The sequence below is a fragment of the Notamacropus eugenii genome, chromosome 1 (assembly GCF_028372415.1).
Source record: "Notamacropus eugenii isolate mMacEug1 chromosome 1, mMacEug1.pri_v2, whole genome shotgun sequence".
Taxonomy (NCBI): domain Eukaryota; kingdom Metazoa; phylum Chordata; class Mammalia; order Diprotodontia; family Macropodidae; genus Notamacropus; species Notamacropus eugenii.
Window position 1 is genome coordinate 47301011 of NC_092872.1, and position 19791 is coordinate 47320801.

Consider the following 19791-nt stretch of genomic DNA (forward strand, 5'->3'; position numbering starts at 1 on the left):
GAATACTGAGAGATACATTATTCATATCAGGTGGTTGCTTTTACTGAGGTTTAAAAAAAAGTACAAGAAAATGTAGTTCCTTGTTCACCAGGCCTAGCTGAAAATAGTCCTAAAGTTGAGACTAATGAGATCCTAAAGAATACACACAGCAACCCCTCGCTAGGTCTCCTTGGGCAGGCTCTTTGCTCCCAGATGGCCATCTACACCAGGGCCCATTGCAGGAGTGGGGAACCTGCAACCTCAAGGCCACAAGTGGCTTTCTAGGTCCTTGGGTACGGCCTATTGACTGACTACAAATTTTGCAAAACAAATCCTTTTATTAAGGGGATTTGTTCTATGAAGTTTAGATTCAATCAAAGGACTGTACTTGAGGACCTCAAGGCCACAGTTTCCCTACCTTTAACCTAGGGGCAAGTCGCTCTTGCCAGCTGTGTAATGTTCAGTTAGCTGCCAGCATCCCAAGCAGAAATTCAAGAATGTTCTGTGTCTCAACACTAACAGAGGTTGTAAACACCTGTAGAAATGTAATAGAAGTCTGTGAGTTGCTTTGAAAATGCTCATACATAATGTATAACCATGACATAATGGTAACAAAACATGATATCTAGGAATTGTAGACAGAAGAGATGGAATGGTCTGCAGAAGCGAAGGTGAAGGTGCCCTCTCCACCCACCTCCTCCCCACCTCCCCCCATCCCTACCTGCGAGGGGGTACTATGGAGAACCACAAATGGTAGTAAAAAATAGAGAGGAGAGAAGCAGGGCACATAAAAAGTCTGCAACAAATTAAAAAAAAACAACAAAATCAAAGTAGATTAAGCAAAGAGGAAGAGGGAAGGGAAAAGAGAGAGGGAAAGAGAATTGGGAAGAGGGAAGGAAGTAGAAGGGGACACACATTTAATTTTATATATATACATATGTGTGTGTATGCATGTATGTATATATCACACCAAAAAAGGATGGTCAAGAGCACGGAGGTTTTCTGATAATGGAGTAGTAGTATGACGAAACTAAGGAAAGTCAACAGGTGAACCTTTTTCACACGTTGAAACTAAACAGAAATAACCAGTGGTACCTGGACCAGACTGTTTAATGGTTATAACCTCAGAATGTGCAAGGTGAAAGGAAACTTAGATAAACAACTTCTAATCTTACAACTTCATTTTACAGGCAAGGCATCCAAGGCAGGTACAAATAGGTGAAATGAGAGACTTGGATCCAAGTTTGATGAGTCTGATATAAGCAGAGGGCCTGGCTCTCAACTATGTTGGCAATATTTCTCCAGTGTCTCCAGTACTTGTGTGTACCCCTCTTTCCCCTGTAACGCACCAGGGGGAGGACTGAAAAGCAACGCTCCTCAAGGGGGTGACTTTCTCTGAGAGTGAGTACCCTGATTTCTGGTCATCCTTTTAATATGAGAAGGAATCTGATGTCTATCCAGCCAAGACTATGCAATGGGACTCACCTACCTGAAAGGCAGTACAGAATGAACTATTAATTCACGATGCTAAAACAACCCATGGGCAGTTCTGACTGGATCTCATCCCTTCCAAAGTCTTCAGTGACCTTACTGCTACTCTCTTTTAATTATATACCTTGTTTTTCTATATTCCTGTGGCTTCCTCACCATCCCCCCTCCCCGACAGTGGTCGTCACAAGCTCTCCTTCCTAAAGTCCAGTTCCCATTCTACCTTACATACCACTCAGCAGCTGATTCTGATGGCCTCCTAGATAATTTCCAATAAGGTTGTACTTCCTCATTCACTTACATTTCAACTTTAACATTTGTCTTTCTCAATACCTATGCTCTACCTTTCTCTACGGTGACCAAAGAGAAGGTTCTACTGTTCCCAAGAAATGCAAACCTGGTGTCAGAAGCCTCAGCTTTGGGTATGGGTCCAGGTATACCTTGTTTTATTGCTCTTCACTTTATTGCACTTCACAGATATTGCATTTTTGCAAATTGAAGGTTTTTGGCAACCTTGTGTCCAGTAAGTCTGTTGGCACCATTTTTCCAATAGCATGTGCTCACATCATGTCTCTGTGTTACATTTTGATAATTCTTGCAATATTTCAAACTTTTTCATGATTATATCTGTGATGGCAATCTGTGATCAGTGATGTTACTACTATGACTGTTTTGGGGTACCATGAACCATGCCCATATAAGACAGCAAACTTAATAAATATTGTGTGTGTTCTGACTGCACCACCAACTGACCATTCCCTGTCTTCATCCCTCTCCTTGGGCCTCTCTATTTCCTAAGACAAAACAATATTGAAATCAGGCAAATTAATAATCCTATTACGGCCTCTAAGGAAGAGTCAGATTTTTTCTCTTTCTGCTCTAAATTCATCTACAATTTGTTTAGTTCTTTATTTTCCCTTTTGTCTATCTTTCTATTAGATTTGCCAGGCTGTGAAAGAACACTATTATTACTGTATCACTATCAATACCTTAATATAAATAACAAATAATCCAGTTTTTAAAAAGGAAACTAGATTTAAAAGTACTACTAAAGAAAAATCTAATCCACATGAATTTACATTTGCAAAAGTCTGTACAACTTTTAAAGATCAATCAATATCTATATCATATCTATTGTTCTAAAAAATTGCTAATGAAAACACTGTATTCAATACGTTTTGTGAGACAAATATAGTTCTAATACCCTAACCATACATAAATAAAGAAAAGAAAGAGAACTATAAGCCAATGTCATTAATGCATACTGATTACATGAAAAAAAAAACCCAAATACAACCAAATTGATATGATTACATTCACGGATGGAAAAAAAAGCTTTTGAAAAATTTAAATATTCATTTATGCTAAAAAAGAGAACTCAATAAAACATAGGCATAGAAGATACGAAAAGCAAATACAGTAAAACCTTGGTTTATGAGTAACCTGGCTTACATGTTTCACAGGATGAGGAAAAATTTTTCACAAAATTTGTCTCGCAGGAAGAACAAAAATTTGCAGTATGAACATCATATTTGAACTTGAAAGGCTCTCAAAGGGATGACACTCAACATGGGCAATGGTTTTGTTTTTTATTTTTAATCCATATAAGATTGCATACTGTCTCAGAGAGGGAAGGGAGAGGGAGGAAGAGAAAATTTAAAACTTATGGAAGTGATTATTGAAAACTGAAAACAAATTTTAAAAAATGTGTCAAAAACAAGTTGTCACCAGATAGATTTCTAGTCAGAAGCCAGTGTAAAGAAAAAAAATCAGTGAGTCAAAATACAAAAGTGATTCTAGAAAAACAAATCAAAGTCTTACTTTTAGGAAGGGTGGTGCAGTAGATAGAGCACCAGTGCAGGAGTCAGGAGAACCTGACTTCAAATCTCACTTCAGACACTTGACACTCACTAGCTATGTGACCTTGGGCAAGTCACTTAACCCCAATTGCCTCATCCTGGGTCATCTCCAGTCATCCTGATGAATATCTGGTCACTGGATTTAGATGGCTCTGGAGGAGCAGTGAGGCTGGTGACCTACACAGCCCTCCCTCACTCAAAACAAAGTTAAGTGCAAGTCATGTCATCATTTCTCCGATGACATGGTCTTCTTTGGCAACAAAGGACAAACACACACAACACAACTTTTAGTGAAAGTAGCCTGAAAGAATACTCCTGAAGCTGAAATCCCCAATGTTCTCATAGAAGGAGATTCTCCTTCCAAGCAATAACCCTTCCTCTTTCTCCTCCCTCTCGGCTCCCTCACGTCAGCCATGACTCTTCTCATAGGTAAAGTGCAGGTTAATTAATTTTATTTTCTATTTATATTGTGTACTAATCACTGCTGTTGCAGTGAACCTACTTAAAATTATAAATAATTATTTTTATATGAATATTTTTGGGGATGTGGTACCAATCATCTGACTTTACATTGTTTCCTTTGGGAAAATTCGCTTTGCAATACGAACAAATTGCATGATGAACAGAATCTTGGAATGAATTAAATTCATAAGCTGAGGTTCTATTGCGTTTAAACCAAAAAGTTAGCATTATACATGAGGAGGAAATACAAACACTTTTTCTAAAAAATACAAGAGTAAAGCAAAGATGCTTCCTTTCCTCCTATCATTTAATATGAGAAAGATAAGAATAAGAAAACAAAATGAAATTTAAGACAAAAATAGGCAAAAAGGAGACAAAAACATTCTTATTTGCTAATGATATGATGGTTACTTAGAAATTCTTAGCAAATCAGCAAAGAAACTGAGATAATTAATAGATTTAGCAAAATAGCAAGAATACAGAATAAATTCATAAAAAAACCAACAATATTTCTATATAGCATAAACAACACCAAAGAAGAAATGACAAAAAAAGAAGACCCATTCAAAATATCTGGGATAAAAGATCCAGGAGACAATCTACCAAGACATACTCAAGACCAGTATAAATACAATTTTAAAACATTCATCTAAGAAATATCAAAAAATAAATAACTGGTTGAATGTTAAGTGCTCATAGGTAGGCTGTAGTACAATACAATAAAAAATGATGCCACCTAAATTAATTTAAAGATTTAGTGCTATACCAATCAAAAGAGTGTAGTATACCTTTTGGATTATATCCCCCAACATGTACTTACATTCACACTAGGGCAGCTACTATTTCAGGTTCAAGTGAGATACTAGTGGTAAAGTACTTAGCACGGTATCTGGTACATGGCAGGCACTATATAAATTCTATCATCACTATTATTATTGTTAGTATGATGGGTACCTGTGGGTACACAATCCTAAAATAATAACTCATAAGCCACCACAAGTATGATTACAATTAAGAGACAGCCAGTCAACACAATTGGCTCTTGGCAAAGGCACTTAATAAGACAAAATAGTAATAACCGCAGTTACAAAAAATTTCTTCCAGAACCTTAGGTCAGTTTCTACAAATAATGCTCAACATCTATGAGTACTTAAGAGTACAACAGGAGTGAGATGCATATGTAGGGAGCAGTCACATCAATCTCCATCCTTGGCCACACTTCTCTCCTCTCTTTGGGAGTTCTCCCAAAACTCCACCCTACACCCCCCCGCCCCACCCCGCCTTGACATTCTTCTCTGATAACCAGGTTGCTTTTCTGGGCTCCCATGATCTGCTCTCTAATAATGTAGTAATTCTGTAGCACCTACTGTGTGCCAGGCACTGTGCTACATGCTTTACAAATATTATCTCATTTGATCCTAACAACCCGGAGAGGCAGGTGCTATTATTATTTTCATTTTAGAGTTGAGGAGACTGAGGTAAACAGAGATGAAGTGACTTGTCCAAGGTCACACAGTGAATAAATGATTGAGGTTGGATTTGAACTCAGGTCTTCCTGACTCCAGGCCCAGTGTCTCTAATCCCATGTCACCAAGCCACCTCTAGAACACAGTGACTGTCATGATTCTGTAGCTGACTCATTTCTCTTTTGCCTGAGGTTATACTCTTTGAAGATGCTTCTAGCCTCAGGTCAAGACATTTTTCCTCTCTCTCTGAATCTTTTTTTTTAATTATTGTGTTCTGAACTTAAGAAATAAAACAAGCATTTCCATACCATAGTAAAATAGAAAATGATTGTACCTGGAACTTCAAATCTATTGTGTACAACTTCCTATTCCTTTTAAATATATAATAAAGTTATCTTGTAACTTTTTTCCCTCTCTCTCTAGAGATAGCTATTTTATTTCTTGAACAACTCTCTACTTGTTGGATTCAGTCTCTCCCGGGCAAGTAACGTTGCTGCTAGATATCAAGTCTGATGGACAGAAAAGAGAAACTTCTCCCTCTCCCATGCCCACCCGCATCAATTCTGCTTCAGGGACATGGTACTTGACTGTGAGATTTTGCCTTAACTAAGTTCAGTCCTTAAACTGTGCTTTTAAGGATCACAGGGTTGGGGGAAAGGGAACTGGCTGATCATTACGTTCATATTTAACAAAGAGATAACAAGATACTAACATCTTATTAAAACATTAACACATCATCATGTGTGATCAAATGAATTAGCATATGTACACTGAAAAAGGCCATAATGCTGGCTCCTGTCATGAATATTATTATCTTCATTATAGTCTGTGATTATAAGTCAAAATGACATACCTGATCTGCAAGGGGAGCAAATCCTGCACCCCTCCATGCTACAAAGGAGATACTTTCTAGAGCTAGCCAAAATAACAGCAGAATTCAGAATAGAAAATCTGTTTTGTTTTTTGGTTTATTGTTCTAAGTCTCTCTCTAAACTGTCTTGAGTTGCTCTAATTTCTTATGCATTTCATTTCATGATATTTTTGCTAATTTGAGAATTTCTTATCTTCTTTAATATACAGAATCATTGAAAATCAGAGCTGGAAGAGATCTCAGAGGCCATTATAGTTCAGACTATACTAGGAGGTACAGTGGATGAAATTCCAGGCCTGGAATCAGGAAGACCTGAGTTCAAATCCAGCCCTAGACAGTTACTAGTAACCCTATTTGCCTCAGTTTCTTCATCTATAAAATGAACTGGAGAAAGAAATGACAAAATACTCCAGTATCTCTGCCAAGAAAACCCCAAAGGGTTCCCAAAGAATTGGATATGACTGAAAATGACTAAACAACAACAAACACTCCTAAAAGAAACCCCTCTATAATATAGCTGACATAGTCTTGGCTTAAAGACCTCTAGTGGGGGGAACCTCACTACTTCTTAAGGCAGCACATTACACTTTTCAATAGCTCTAGTTGTTAGGAAATGATTCCTTACATCAAATCTAAATCTTCATTCCTGAGATTTCTTCCTGTTGCCCCTATGTAACCCATATTTCTTTCCCTTTTTCAGAAGAATAGTGAGAACCCTGCAAATGCTTTACTAAATTCCAGGCAAATTATTTCTATTTTGTTGCATTCCACCACTAGTCTATAAGATCCTTGAGGATAAGGAATGTTTTTCATTTTTGTCTTTGTATCCTAGATGCTTAATAGGTGTTTGATGGGACAGCCAGGTCACATGACCAAGAAGGAAGACTGTACATTTTGTCTGATCCTCATGACCTCTCGAAACCTTTTCAAAACAGGAATTATGCATAGCAAATAAGGTAATTTCAGCTGTCTCTACAGTCTAAGGCAGTGGTATCAAACTCAAACAGAACTGGGGGGGCCACCAAACCATATGTAAAGATTGCTGCAGGTTGTGTTCAACTTAGCCACATATTATTATTGCCTATGTTCTATTGTATTTTTAATTATTTTGTCATATATTTTCCAATTACATTTTAATCTGATTTGGGCTGGACTGATGAGTCGGGCTACATGTTTGACACCTCTGGTCTAAGACACTAAGAACATTAGCAAGGAATCAAATAATGTGTTTCAAAGAGCAAAAGAGCAGAAGCACATACTCTGAAAACTTGAACCTAGCCATCAATGAAAAAACAAAGTCAAAAAAGAGACACTTGAAGTATTTCGACAAAGAAAATCAGACTGAGATAGAATATCTGTTTTATAAACACAGAGACAACAGTAACATGAAAAAAGTTAAATTACTAATTATCCAGAGCCAAGGGGGAAAGGGGAAAGGGACATGTAAAAGAAAAAAGACACCTATTGTGTTAACAACAATAGCAAAATAGCAACAGAAACAACATTAAGAAATTTCTTTCTAACACACCAAGAGACAAGGGTGAAAATGAAAACAGAAGAAACGATGATGGAAAAAACACACCTGGAACATGAAACTGAACCTCCCAACATCCTGACTACACACAAAGAGAAGACGTGAGAAAGAAGGTCAAGGGAATATGTGAATACCGTAAGTCAAAGGTTAACAATGAAGGGGAAAAACTTCTGTATTTTCACAGGAAAGAGAAGGCCAATAAAGAAGTGTGAAGAGGGACTGAAGAAGAGAAAGAAAGGGCTAAATTTTGTTTCCGTGTTGGGCTGAGTGTCACTGAAGAACCCTCCCACAGGAGTAAAGACATGGAACCTTACAATGGGTATGGTCTGTAAGAATTTAGTACTTAGAATAATCCCACCTCATGAGACAGGGATTCAGAGCTCTATGGGAGGGGGGAAAAGTGTGAGGGAATAGTTCCATTTTTTGACAATGAAGAAAAAATGATCATGGAGAAGGCAGATGGCAGTAAGGGAACATAGGACCAGAGACAGAGGAAGATTTCCACCATAGATTTCTATCCTTTCTATCACCTGCAATAACTGGTATTTCTAAGAATAAGGCAGAAAAGACAAAAGGTGGAAAGGGGAAAAGATCTATAAGGCAATAACAGAAATTTTTTAGAAAAAGGAACCTGAAACAGGTAACTTAGAAGCTTTAATTTCATGAGGAATACTGACTAAAGAAGGATTAAATAAGTATAAGAGCTATGAAACAAAGAATAAAAGTACAGAATAGGCAGAAAAGGAGAGAGAAATAATGAAGACAATGAGGGAAAGAAATTCTATTTAGAAAGAGACACAGGAAATGAAAATGTAAAACTAATAAGTTAAAAACAAAAAAAGGAAGGGATATTTTATTTCACTACTTAACTGAAAGAAAAAAAAGAAAGAGAAAGAGAAAGGAATTATTGAGTTAAACTCATCTCCAAAACTAAAGAAAAGGGTCATAAATGAGAGGGGGAAAGAGAACTGGTGGGAAAAGGGTTGCTATAAAGTAGAATAGGTTAAAAAAACTAAAAAGATAAAGCACTATGTTTACAGAGGATGAGTAAAAAAACCACAGTATTATTGATAAATGAAGGAAAATCTAAACAGGCTTATAATTTAAATGTGAACTAACTTAAAAATCAAACAAATTGAAAGAATGACAGATAGGATAAGAAAACAAAGCCACTACTGAATGTGACTAGAAAGAAAGCAGTGAGCTGCCCTCCACAAACTCCTTTAAAACAATCTAGAAAACACACCAAATTGAATCTGGATGAGGAAATGCAGAAAAAGGTCACAGAGAGTCATTTGTCTATCCCAGGTGGCCACAGTGAGTTCAAGTCAGGAGGACTCCCTGGAAATCACTCAGCATGGTAGGAGAGGCTGCATAACAGGACAACAGGGAAGTCCCATACGACACTAAAATTCTACCTCACACCAGGGTACTGTGACTGGGACAGGTGTTAACTGGTGACTTCATCGCCCACTATCTATTTCCTCTTCACAGACGCACAGCAGGTTGGGCAAGTGGGTGGTGTTCCCAGGTAGCCAGGCTCTGGGCGGTATACCAAGAAAGTAAGAAGTTCAGAAACCAGAAACTGAAGCAGCAGGTTTGTCTCAGACTCCAGGTAGAGAATAAGGTATCATTTCTACCATTTAACCCAGTCTGCAGAGGAATAATCAAGGCAGCCATCCTACAGCAGTCTACTCTTACATAGACCCAAACTCAGATCAGAATTCAGACCAGAAAGGTAGCAATCAAATTTTACCTGGGATTAGAACACATTGGGACAAATGAAAACTTACAGGTCCCCAGCATGTCTCTCAGATCCTGGAATAACACAGTACAAGACCAAGAAAGTAGCAACAGGAATAGCCCAGACATTCCCATCAAAAGTGTGTTGAGCCTGGTCCTAACATCAAGTTCAAAATCAGGAATTAACTAATTAATTAATCAGGATTGGAAGAATGAGGAAACAAACAAAAATCACATTGAGTTATTATGGTGGCAAGTATGCTCCTAGCATAAACATAAAGAAAATGACTCCAAAACATGTAAGTAATGACCCAGGGAAAAAAAGAACTTGGTCCTAAAGTAAAGAAACTCAACTAGAATTCTTGGAAGAGTTGAAACAAGAGTGTTTAAAAGTTTTTATAACTAGAATGATAACATTTCAGGAAAAAAGTTGGAAAAGGAATAAGGACTATAGAAAAAAGAATTGGAAAGGGTATTAACAGCTTGGAAGAAGTGTTACAAAACCTTGCTCAAGCAGTAACTTGCTGAAAATTAGAATGGACAAAATAAAAGCCAGTGACTTCATGAGACAAGAAGAAATATTAAAACAAATTCAAAATGAAGAAAAAAATGGAAGAAAACGTAAAGAATCTCATAGCCAAAAATAAATGACCTGGAAAATAAATCAAGGAGAAAAAGTTTAAGAATCATCAGACTATCTGAACAAGAACCTACACATGATCTTTCAAGAAATCTTAAAAGAAAACTGCCAAATCTTTTAGAACCAAAGGGTAAACTGGAAACAGAAAGAGTCTACTGGTTACCTCCTGAAAGAAATTCCAAAATGAAAACACACTTGAAGAAAAGAAACACACACAGAGTAAAGGCAAGGGGATGGAGGAAAATTTATGGCTGAAGTAAAAAAAAAAAAAGCAAGGGTAGCAATAATGATCTCAGATAAAGCCAAAGCAAAAATAGATCTAATTAAAAAAAGATAAGCAAGAAAGATTCATCTTGCTAAAATGTACCATAAACAATGAAATAATATCAATATTAAACATATATACACCAAATGGTATAGTATCCAAATTCTTAAATGAGTTACAGGAGGAAATAGGTAATAAAAACTACACTAGTGGGGGACTTCAAATTTCCTATCTCAGAACTAGATAAATCTAACAAAAAATAAACTAGAAAGTAGTAAGAGGATGGGTAGAATTTTAGAAAAGTTAGATATGATAGATCTCTGGCAAAAACTGAATGGGAATAAAAAGGAATATAGCTTTTTCTCAACACCTATACAAAAGCTAACAACATATTAGGGCATAAAAACTTCACAACCAAATGCTGACTACACCTAGGTACTCTCCACCCCTGAAAAAAAGGCATATGTAATTTGTGAGATGCTAGTTGCCAATTTCTATATTTTACAAAGAGGAAAGGTTCAGGGAAATAGTTTGCGATTTTAACGTGAACTCTAGATCCTTCTTGACTATTACAATTTTTTAACAGTGCTTTCAACCACCCCATTCAGTTGAAACTGCCATCCATTAATTTTATAATATTAAAGGGAAATGAAGAATGTTTAGTTCATATAACCAAGCTTGAAACATTGTATAATAAGGGAGAACTATTATTATTATCTCCCATAAAATATTTCTTAGGGCCACTGGTCTAATCTTGCAGTTCTTAAAGTATGGGTCCATGGATCCCTGGGGGTCCCTGAGACCCCTTTAGGAGGTTCTCAAGGTCAAAGCTATTTTCACAATAATACTAAACTATTATATGCCTTTTGAAATATATATTTTGTGAGGTCAGATTTTCTTTATATACTTCAATTAAAACAATATATCAAAACAGACTGAATGCAGAAGCAGATGAGGGAATTTAGTTGTCTTCTATTAAACCACACATTAAAGAGATTGGTCAAAATGTGTAATTTTTTTCTCATTTTTTTTTTTGTTTTAAAAGAAGTCATTTTCCTAAAAGATGATAAGTAATGACTTTATTATTACTTTTAAATAGATTAGTAAATATTTTAGAACTTTATTATTTTTAATTTCATATATGGTAAATCTTTGTAACTATAATCCACATAAACTAAAACTCTTTGGGGTCCTCAAAAATTATTAAGAAGGTAAGGGGGTTCAACAATCCAAGAACTGCTTATCTAAGCCATGGTGGCATTCCTCATGCATTTGAAAGGAGACTTATGAAACAGTACCTTGGACACATTACAAATTCTTATTCCTGCAACCAAGTTTGTAGGTTCATCCTGAATAAAAGGGTTTTTCTCAGATGTATTAAAATCATTCTTGACTTCTTCTTTCTTTTCAACATTATGTGGGCTTGCAGACCAATAGGAGGGCTAGAAAGGAAATTTTTAAATAGATTACCAAGTTGGAATTATACTATCAGTTTATCTATTTAAATATTCTATTTCTCTGAAATATTAGTTTAAATCATATTTTAGCAAATTGAATCCATGTTCTTTCATTAACTTACCTTATAATTTTAAAGATGAATTGCCACAGAAGAAAAAAGTGAACAATACCATAATAAAAATTACAAATTAAGAATTCAACTCATATTAAAAAGTGAACACCACAACATACTCTAGTGATTTGTTCTAGAAATTATTCATCATAACTAAGTTGGATTTATACCAGGGATGCAAGAATGGTTCAACATGCAGAAAAACAACTGACAATTAGATATAATAAATAATTAACATAAAAATCATGTTAAAAAAACAAAAGCATCCCACACTACATGATTATTTCAACAGATGTGGGAAGAGCTTTTCAAAAAGTACAATACTTATTTGTGCTAAAAACTCTAAAAGTACAGAAATAGAGGAACCTGTTTCTAGTATAATAAAAAGTATCTATCTAAAACTAAAAGCAAGCATTATACACACTGGGAATAAATTGGAACCTTTCCCAATAATTATGAGAGTAAAGCAGGAATGTGCACTGTACCAACTACTATTTTGTATAGCTCTTGAAATATTATTAACAGTAATAAGACAAGAAAAATAAATTAAATGCATAAAGATAGATAAAGAGGAAACAAAACTATCACTCTTTGTTGAGAATATAATGATTTACTTAGAAAATCCTAAGGAATCAGCAAAGATACTGACACAATTAATAATAAAATTGCTGACTATAAAATAAATCTTCAAAATCTGTAGCATTTCTACATAATAATACAACAAGAGGAAGGGAAATCCCATTCCAAATAATTACAAAATGCATAAAACATCTGGGGAACAAACTGGCTAAACATACAAAAAACTGTATAGTGTCAATTACAAAGTGAACCTTAAAGAAATAAATAATAACAAATACTTGGAGGAATATCCAGTGCTCATGGTTGGGTCATTCCAATATAATAAAAATAACAACACCCCAAAGTTAATTTACACTTTTAATGCTTTACTAATTAAATTATCAAAGGGATACTTTACAGAACCTGATAAAATAATAACAAAGCCTATCTGTAAAAATCAAGCATCTAGAAAATAAAATGAAATAACAAAAAGAGGTAGGGACAAAAGTGGAATAGCACTTCTAAACCTTAAACCTTATAAAGCAGCAGTCATCAAATAATCTAGTAAAGGATAAAAAATGCAGACATAGATCAGTGGCTAGACAAAGAAGAATCAGAAAAAAAAATGGAACTCAATAAGACTGTTTCATAAACAGGAAAACACAAATTCCTTAAGAATGAACTCTCTATTTGATAAAAACTGCTGGGAAATTGGAAAACAGTCTGACAGAAATTAGGTTCAGATAAATACACTTCACCATATTCTACAACACATTCTAAATGGATACATGACCTTAATTTTAAATATTATATCACAAAAAAATTAGATGAGAGAGATCATATAATTCTCAGCAATGAGTAAGAAATGTATTCTTAACAAAATAAGAGATAGAAGCAATTACAAAAGGTAAAATAGATAACCTTCACTTAATGAAACTAAAATATTTCTGCATAAACAAAATAGATGCACCTAGGATAAAAAGGAAAGCAGTTGAAAGGGGAAAAAAACTTTGTTTAGAATTTGTCAGATAGGTTTGGTGCCTGAGATATAAACAATTAACACACACATATATGTGACCAACATACAAACATATGCATATATACATACACATATAAATATCTTTATGTAATGATATTTACTACATAAAATACATTTTTATATTTATGTACATATTTTCGCTCATTTTCAGTTATATCCCAATCTTCATGACCCATGTGAGGATTTCTTTGCAAAAATACTGGAGTGGTTTGCTGGTTCCTTCTCCAGTTCACTTTATGGATGAGGAAACTGAGACAAACAGGGTTAAGTGACTTGCCCAGGCACACACCTAGCAAGTTTCTGAGGCCAGATTTGAACTCACAAAGAGGAATCTTCCTGACTCCACACCCAGCACTCTATCCACTGGGCCACCTAACTGCCCTCAAGTGTATATATATAGATAGATAGATACATACATATATATACAATACATACATATATACACATATATATGTATATACACACATATGTACACACAAATATATATATATGTGTGTGTGTATCTGCATATGTGTGTATATAAACCCCCAAACCACCTATAAATAGATGTGGTCAAAAATGTGAACAAACATTACCCAAAAGAAAAAATATGAAGTATTAACAACCATATAAAAGAATGCATCACATCATTAATAATAAGAGAAATGCACACATCAAAACAACCTTGAGGTTTTTATACCCTGTAAACTGGCAAATATGACAAAAGATGGGAATACTCAATGTCAGAAATGAATTTTGTTTTTTGGAAAGCAATTTTGAAATTATACAAATAAAATTATTAAAAATTATGAACCTTTAGACTGGAAATTCTAATACAAGTCTTGAAGAGGCCTTGAAAAGAAGAAATTTCTCATATATCCCAAAATATTTATAGTGGCACTTTTTGTGTCAGCCAAGAATTGAAAAAAAAAAGTAGATGTTCATTGATTAGTGAATAGTTAAATTGTGGTACACAAATATATGGAATATCACTATGCTAAAAGAAATGAGGAAGGTGATGAAAACAGTGGTACAGAGTCAAGGAAATAATGTACTCAATGAGTACAATATTAAAAAAATGAATCACAAAAAAAGATCGAAAAGTGAATGTTACAAAATTATAAAAGAAGTATGGCTCAAAAGCAAAATTATGAAAGGACACTCCTATCCCAATCCCCTGCAGAGGTGGGGAGTCCACAAGTGTTATACATTGCACAAATTTTCCAACTTTTTTCCTGTGTATTGATCCATAATGTCTATTATTTTTCTCTTTTCCCTTTTTGCCTTTTTATTTTAAAAATTTTTTTATTTTGTGTTCTTCTTTTAAATTAATTTATTTGTTTTCAGTTTTCTACAATCACTTCCATAAGTCTTAGATTTTCTCCCCTCCCTCTCCTCTCCAGCCCCCTTCCTCTCCAAGACAGCATTCAATCTTATATGGGTTCCACACATACATTCTTATTAAATACATTTTCACCTTAGTCATGTTGCATTGAAGAATTAAAATGAATGGGAAAAACCATGAGAAAAACCAAACCAAAACATAACACAAGAGAAAATACTCTGCTTCATTTTGCAATCTAATTCCATAGTTCTTTCTCTGGAAGGCATTTTGCCTTACAAGTCCATTGGGAATATTTTAGGTCATTGCATTGCTTTGAAGGGCTAAGTTTACCAGAAAAATTCCTTGCACATTGTGGTTGCTACTGTGTACAAAGTACTCCTGATTCTGCTCCTTTCACTCAGTATCAGTTCATATAAGTCTTTCCAGGTCTCTCTGAAGTCTTCCTGTTCATCATTTCTAATAGCACAAGAGTATTCCATTATATTCATATATCACAACTTGTTCAGCTATTCCCCAATTGATGGGTATCTCCTCAATTTCCAGTTTTTTGGCCACCACAAAAAGAGCTGCTATAAATACTTTTGTACATGTGGGATCCTTTCCCATTTTTATGATCTCTTGGGGATACAGTCCTAGAAGCGATATTGTTGGGCCAAAAGGTATGTACATTTTTATAGCCCTTTGGGCATAGTTCCAAATTGCCCTCCAGAATGGTTGGATCATCTCACAGTTCTACCAGTAATGAATTAGTGTTCCAACTCTCCCACTTCTCCAACATTTATCATCTTCCTGTTTTGTCATGTTAGCCAATCTGATAGGTGAGATGTAGTACCTCAGAATTGTTTTGATTTGCATTTCTCTAATCAATAGTGATTTAGAGCATTTTTTCATATGACTATAGATATCTTTAATTTCTTCCTCTGAAAACTGCCTGTTCATATCCTTTGACCATTTATCAACTGGGGAATGACTTGTATTCTTGTACATTTGACTTAGTTGTCTATATATTTTAGAAATGAGGCTTTTGCAAAAATTCTTTCCCAGTTTTCTGCTTCTGTTCTAATCTTGGTTGCATTGAGTTTGTGCAAAAACTTTTCAATTTAATGTAATCAAAATTATCTATTTTTGCACTTCATAATGTTCTCTATCTCCTATTTGGTCATAAGTTTCTCCATTCTCCATAAATCTGACAAATACACTATTCCTTGCTCACCTAATTTGTTTATAGTATCAATCTTTATACCTAAATCATGTATCCATTTGGACTTTTTTCTTAAGTATGGTGTCAGGCATTGGTCTATGCCCAGTTTTCGCCACATTGTTATCCAGTTTTCCCAGCAGTTTTTGTCAAACAGTGAGTTCTTATCCCAAAAGCTGGGGTCCTTGGGTTTATCAAACCATAAATTGCAATATTTATTGACTACTGTGTCTTGAGCACCTAACCTATTCCACTGGTCTACCCCTCTATTTCTTAGCCAGTGCCAAGTGGTTTTGATGATTGCAGCTTTATAATACAATTTGAGATCTGGTAGAGCTAGGCCACCTTCCCTAGCATTTCTTTTCATTAGTTCCCTTGATATTCTGAACCTTTTGTTCTTCTAGTACCAAGTGGTTTAGTCTCTGGGTTTGTTCTGGTAGACTCCCAGATATTTTATAGTGCCTACCATAGCTTCAAATGGGATTTCTCTATCTCTTGCTGTTGGACTTTCTTGGTAATATACAGAAATGCAGATAATTTATGTGGGTTTATTTTGAAACCTGAAACTTTGTCAAAGTTGTTTATTATTTCAAGGAGTTTTTTACTTGATTCTCTAGGATTCTATAAGTATATCATCATATCATCTGCAAAGAGTGATAACTTACTTTCTTCTTTGGCTATTCTAATTCCTTCAATTTCTTTTTCTTCTCTTATTGTTAAAGTGAACATTTCGAGTACCATATTGAATAGCAGTGGTGATAATGGACATCCTTGTTGCACTCCTGATCTTATTGGAAATGCATCTAGCTTATCTCCATTGCATATAATGCTTGCTGATGATTTTAGGTAGATATTGCTTGTTTGTGTGTTCGTCCTTCATTGCCAAAAAAGACCATGTCATCAGAGAAATGATGACATGACTTGCACTTGATTTTGTTTTGAGGGAAGGAGGGCTGTGTAGGTCATCAGTGTCACTTCTCCAGAGCCATCTGAATCCAGAGACCTAATATTCCTCAGGATGACTGGAGATGACCCAGGATGCACTGGGAGACCTTGAGTCCTTTAGACCAAGGTCTTTGCAAGCACTCACATAGGGTGAGTCAACGCCCATTCATTGAATAGGCCTGTTTAAGAAGTAGCTAGGGCATGGCTCCTTTAATGAGGTCCAGAAAAAAGAAAGACATCAGGCTGGGTGGGAAACAGCAACAGTTACTATTGATAAGCACTCTCAAGCTAGCAGAGTCTAGAAGAACCCTCAGGCAGGACCCCAATGGAGTCCCAGTTTCAGAGTGCAGTAGGTTTAAGATCTTGGGAGAGGACAGGACAATGGACAGGACAGAAGAGAGGACGTACTGCTTATTATTTTATGGAAGACTCTATTTATTTCTATTCTCTCCAGTGTTTTTAACAGGAATGGGTGTTGTATTGTGTCAAAGGCTTTTTCTGCATCTATTGAGATAATCATATGGTATCTGTTAGTTTTGTTGTTGATATGATCAATAATGCTGATAGTTTTCCTAATATTGAACCAGCCCTGTATTCCTGGTAAAAATCCTACCTGATCATAATGTATTATTCTCATGATAAGTTGCTGTATTCTTTTTGCTAACATCTTATTTAAAATTTTTGCATTTTTATTCATTACAGAAATTGGTTTATAATTTTCTTTCTCTGTTTTGGCTCTTCTGGGTTTAGGTACCAGAACTATATTTGTATCATAAAAAGAATTTAGTAGAACTCCTTCTTCACCAATTTCCCTAAATAGTCTATATGGTATTGGAAGTAACTGTTCTTTAAATGTTTGATAAAATTCACTTGTAAATCCATCTGGCCCTGGAGATTTTTTCCTAGGGAATTCATTGATGGTTTGTTCAATTTCTTTTTTTGAGATGGGATAATTTAAATATTCAGCTTCTTCTTCTGTTAATCTGGACAATTATATTTTTTAAAATATTCATCCATCTTACTTAGATTGGCAAATTTGGGGGCATACATTTAGGCAAAGTAATTTCTAATAATTGTTTTAATTTCCTCCTTGTTGGAGGTGAGTTCATTCTTTTCATTTGTGATACTGGAAATTTGGTTTTCTTGTTTCTTTTTTTAAATCAAATTGACCAAAAGCTTATCAATTTTATTGTTTTTTTAAGATAAAACCAACACTTCATTTTATTAGTTCAATAGTTTTCTTAATTTCAGTTTTATTAATCTCTCCTTTGGTTTTCAGTATTTCTAATTTGGTATTTACTTGAGGATTTTCAATTTGTTCTTTTTCTAGATTTTTCAGCTGCATGCCCAATTCACTGATCTCCTCTTTCTTGATTTTATTCATGGAGACATTCAATGTTATAAAACATCCCCTAAGAACTGCTTTTGCAGCATCCCAGAAGTTTTGGTAGGTTGTCCCATTATTGTTGTTCTTTTGAATGAAGTTGTTGATTGTTTCTATGATTTGTTGTTTAACTCACTCATTCTTTAGGATTATTTGGTTTCCAATTAATTTTTGGTCTATCTTTCCATGGCCTTTACTACAGATAATTTTTATTGCATTATGATCTGAGAAGGATGCATTGACTATCTCTGCCTTTCTGCACTGGATTGTGAGGTTTTTATGCCCTAGCACATGGTCAATTTTTGTATATGTGCCATATACTGCTGAGAAAAAGGTATATTCCTTTCTATCCCCATTCAGTTTTCTCCAGAGATCTATCATCTCTACCTTATCCAGAGCTCCACTGATCTCCTTAACTTCTTTCTTGTTTATTTTGAGATTAGATTTATCAAGTTCAGAGAGGGGGAGGTTGAAGTCCCTCACTAGTATAGTTTTGCTGTCTATTTCTTCCTGTAACTCAACTTCTCCTCTAAGAATTTGGATGTGATACCATTTGGTGCATATATGTTTAGTAATGATATTGTTTCATTGTCTATGGTGCCTTTTAGCAGGATATAGTTTCCTTCCTTACCTCTTTTGATTAGATCTATTTCTACTTTTGCTTTGTCTGAGATTAGGATTGCTACCCCTGCTTTTTCTACATCTACTGAAGCATAATATGCTCCAACCTTTTACCTTTGTCCTGTGTGTAACCTCTGTTTCAAATGTCTTTTTTGTAAACAACATATTGTTGGACTATGGTCTTTAATCCATTCTGTTATCCGCCTCTGTTTTATGGGAGAGTTCTTCCCATTCACATTCACAGTTATGATTACTATCTGTGTCTTCCCTTCTATCCTATTTTCCCTTTTTATGCTTTTAGTTCTCCTTTCTCTCTTCCCATCTACAATAGAGTTTTAATTTTTGACCACCACCTCCCTCAGTCTTCCCTCCCTTCTATTAGCCCTCTTCCTTTTATTCCTCTTTCCCCTTACTATCTCTTTCCTCCCTTTTAGCCTCCCTTCCCTTTTCTTTCCCATTTCTCCTCCTAATGCCTATTGAACTAGTTAGATTTCTATACTTAGCTGAGTTTGCTGTTCCCTCCTTGTACCAAATCAGATAACAGTAAATCTCAAACAGTGCTCATTTCCCTCCCCTCTTTCCCTCTTACTGTAATATGTTTCTGTGCCTCTTCCTGTGATGTAATTTACCTTTTTATGCCTCCTCCTTTTCATATCTCCCGTTACAATCCCATTGCACCCTTAAATCACATTTTTATCGTCACATCATTTAATATATACCCACTCCCTCTCTCTCTATAGAACTCTTTTAAATGTCATAATAAATATATAATTCTCAAGATTAACAGGTATTATCTTTCCTTATGGAGATGTAAACAGTTTGCCCATATTGAATAACGAGTTTTT

General features: G+C 35.1%; 1 protein-coding gene across 7 annotated transcripts in view; it reads right to left on the reverse strand.

The window, feature by feature from the left end:
• LOC140497984 (phospholipid-transporting ATPase ABCA3-like) overlaps positions 1-19791 on the reverse strand; it is a 296904-nt gene that overhangs the window by 89367 nt on the left and 187746 nt on the right. For all 7 annotated transcript variants that reach the window (XM_072599356.1, XM_072599345.1, XM_072599336.1 and 4 more), the window contains one exon: positions 11606-11749. In XM_072599356.1, the coding sequence (XP_072455457.1) occupies positions 11606-11749 (144 nt within the window). The remainder of the gene's footprint in view (positions 1-11605; positions 11750-19791) is intronic.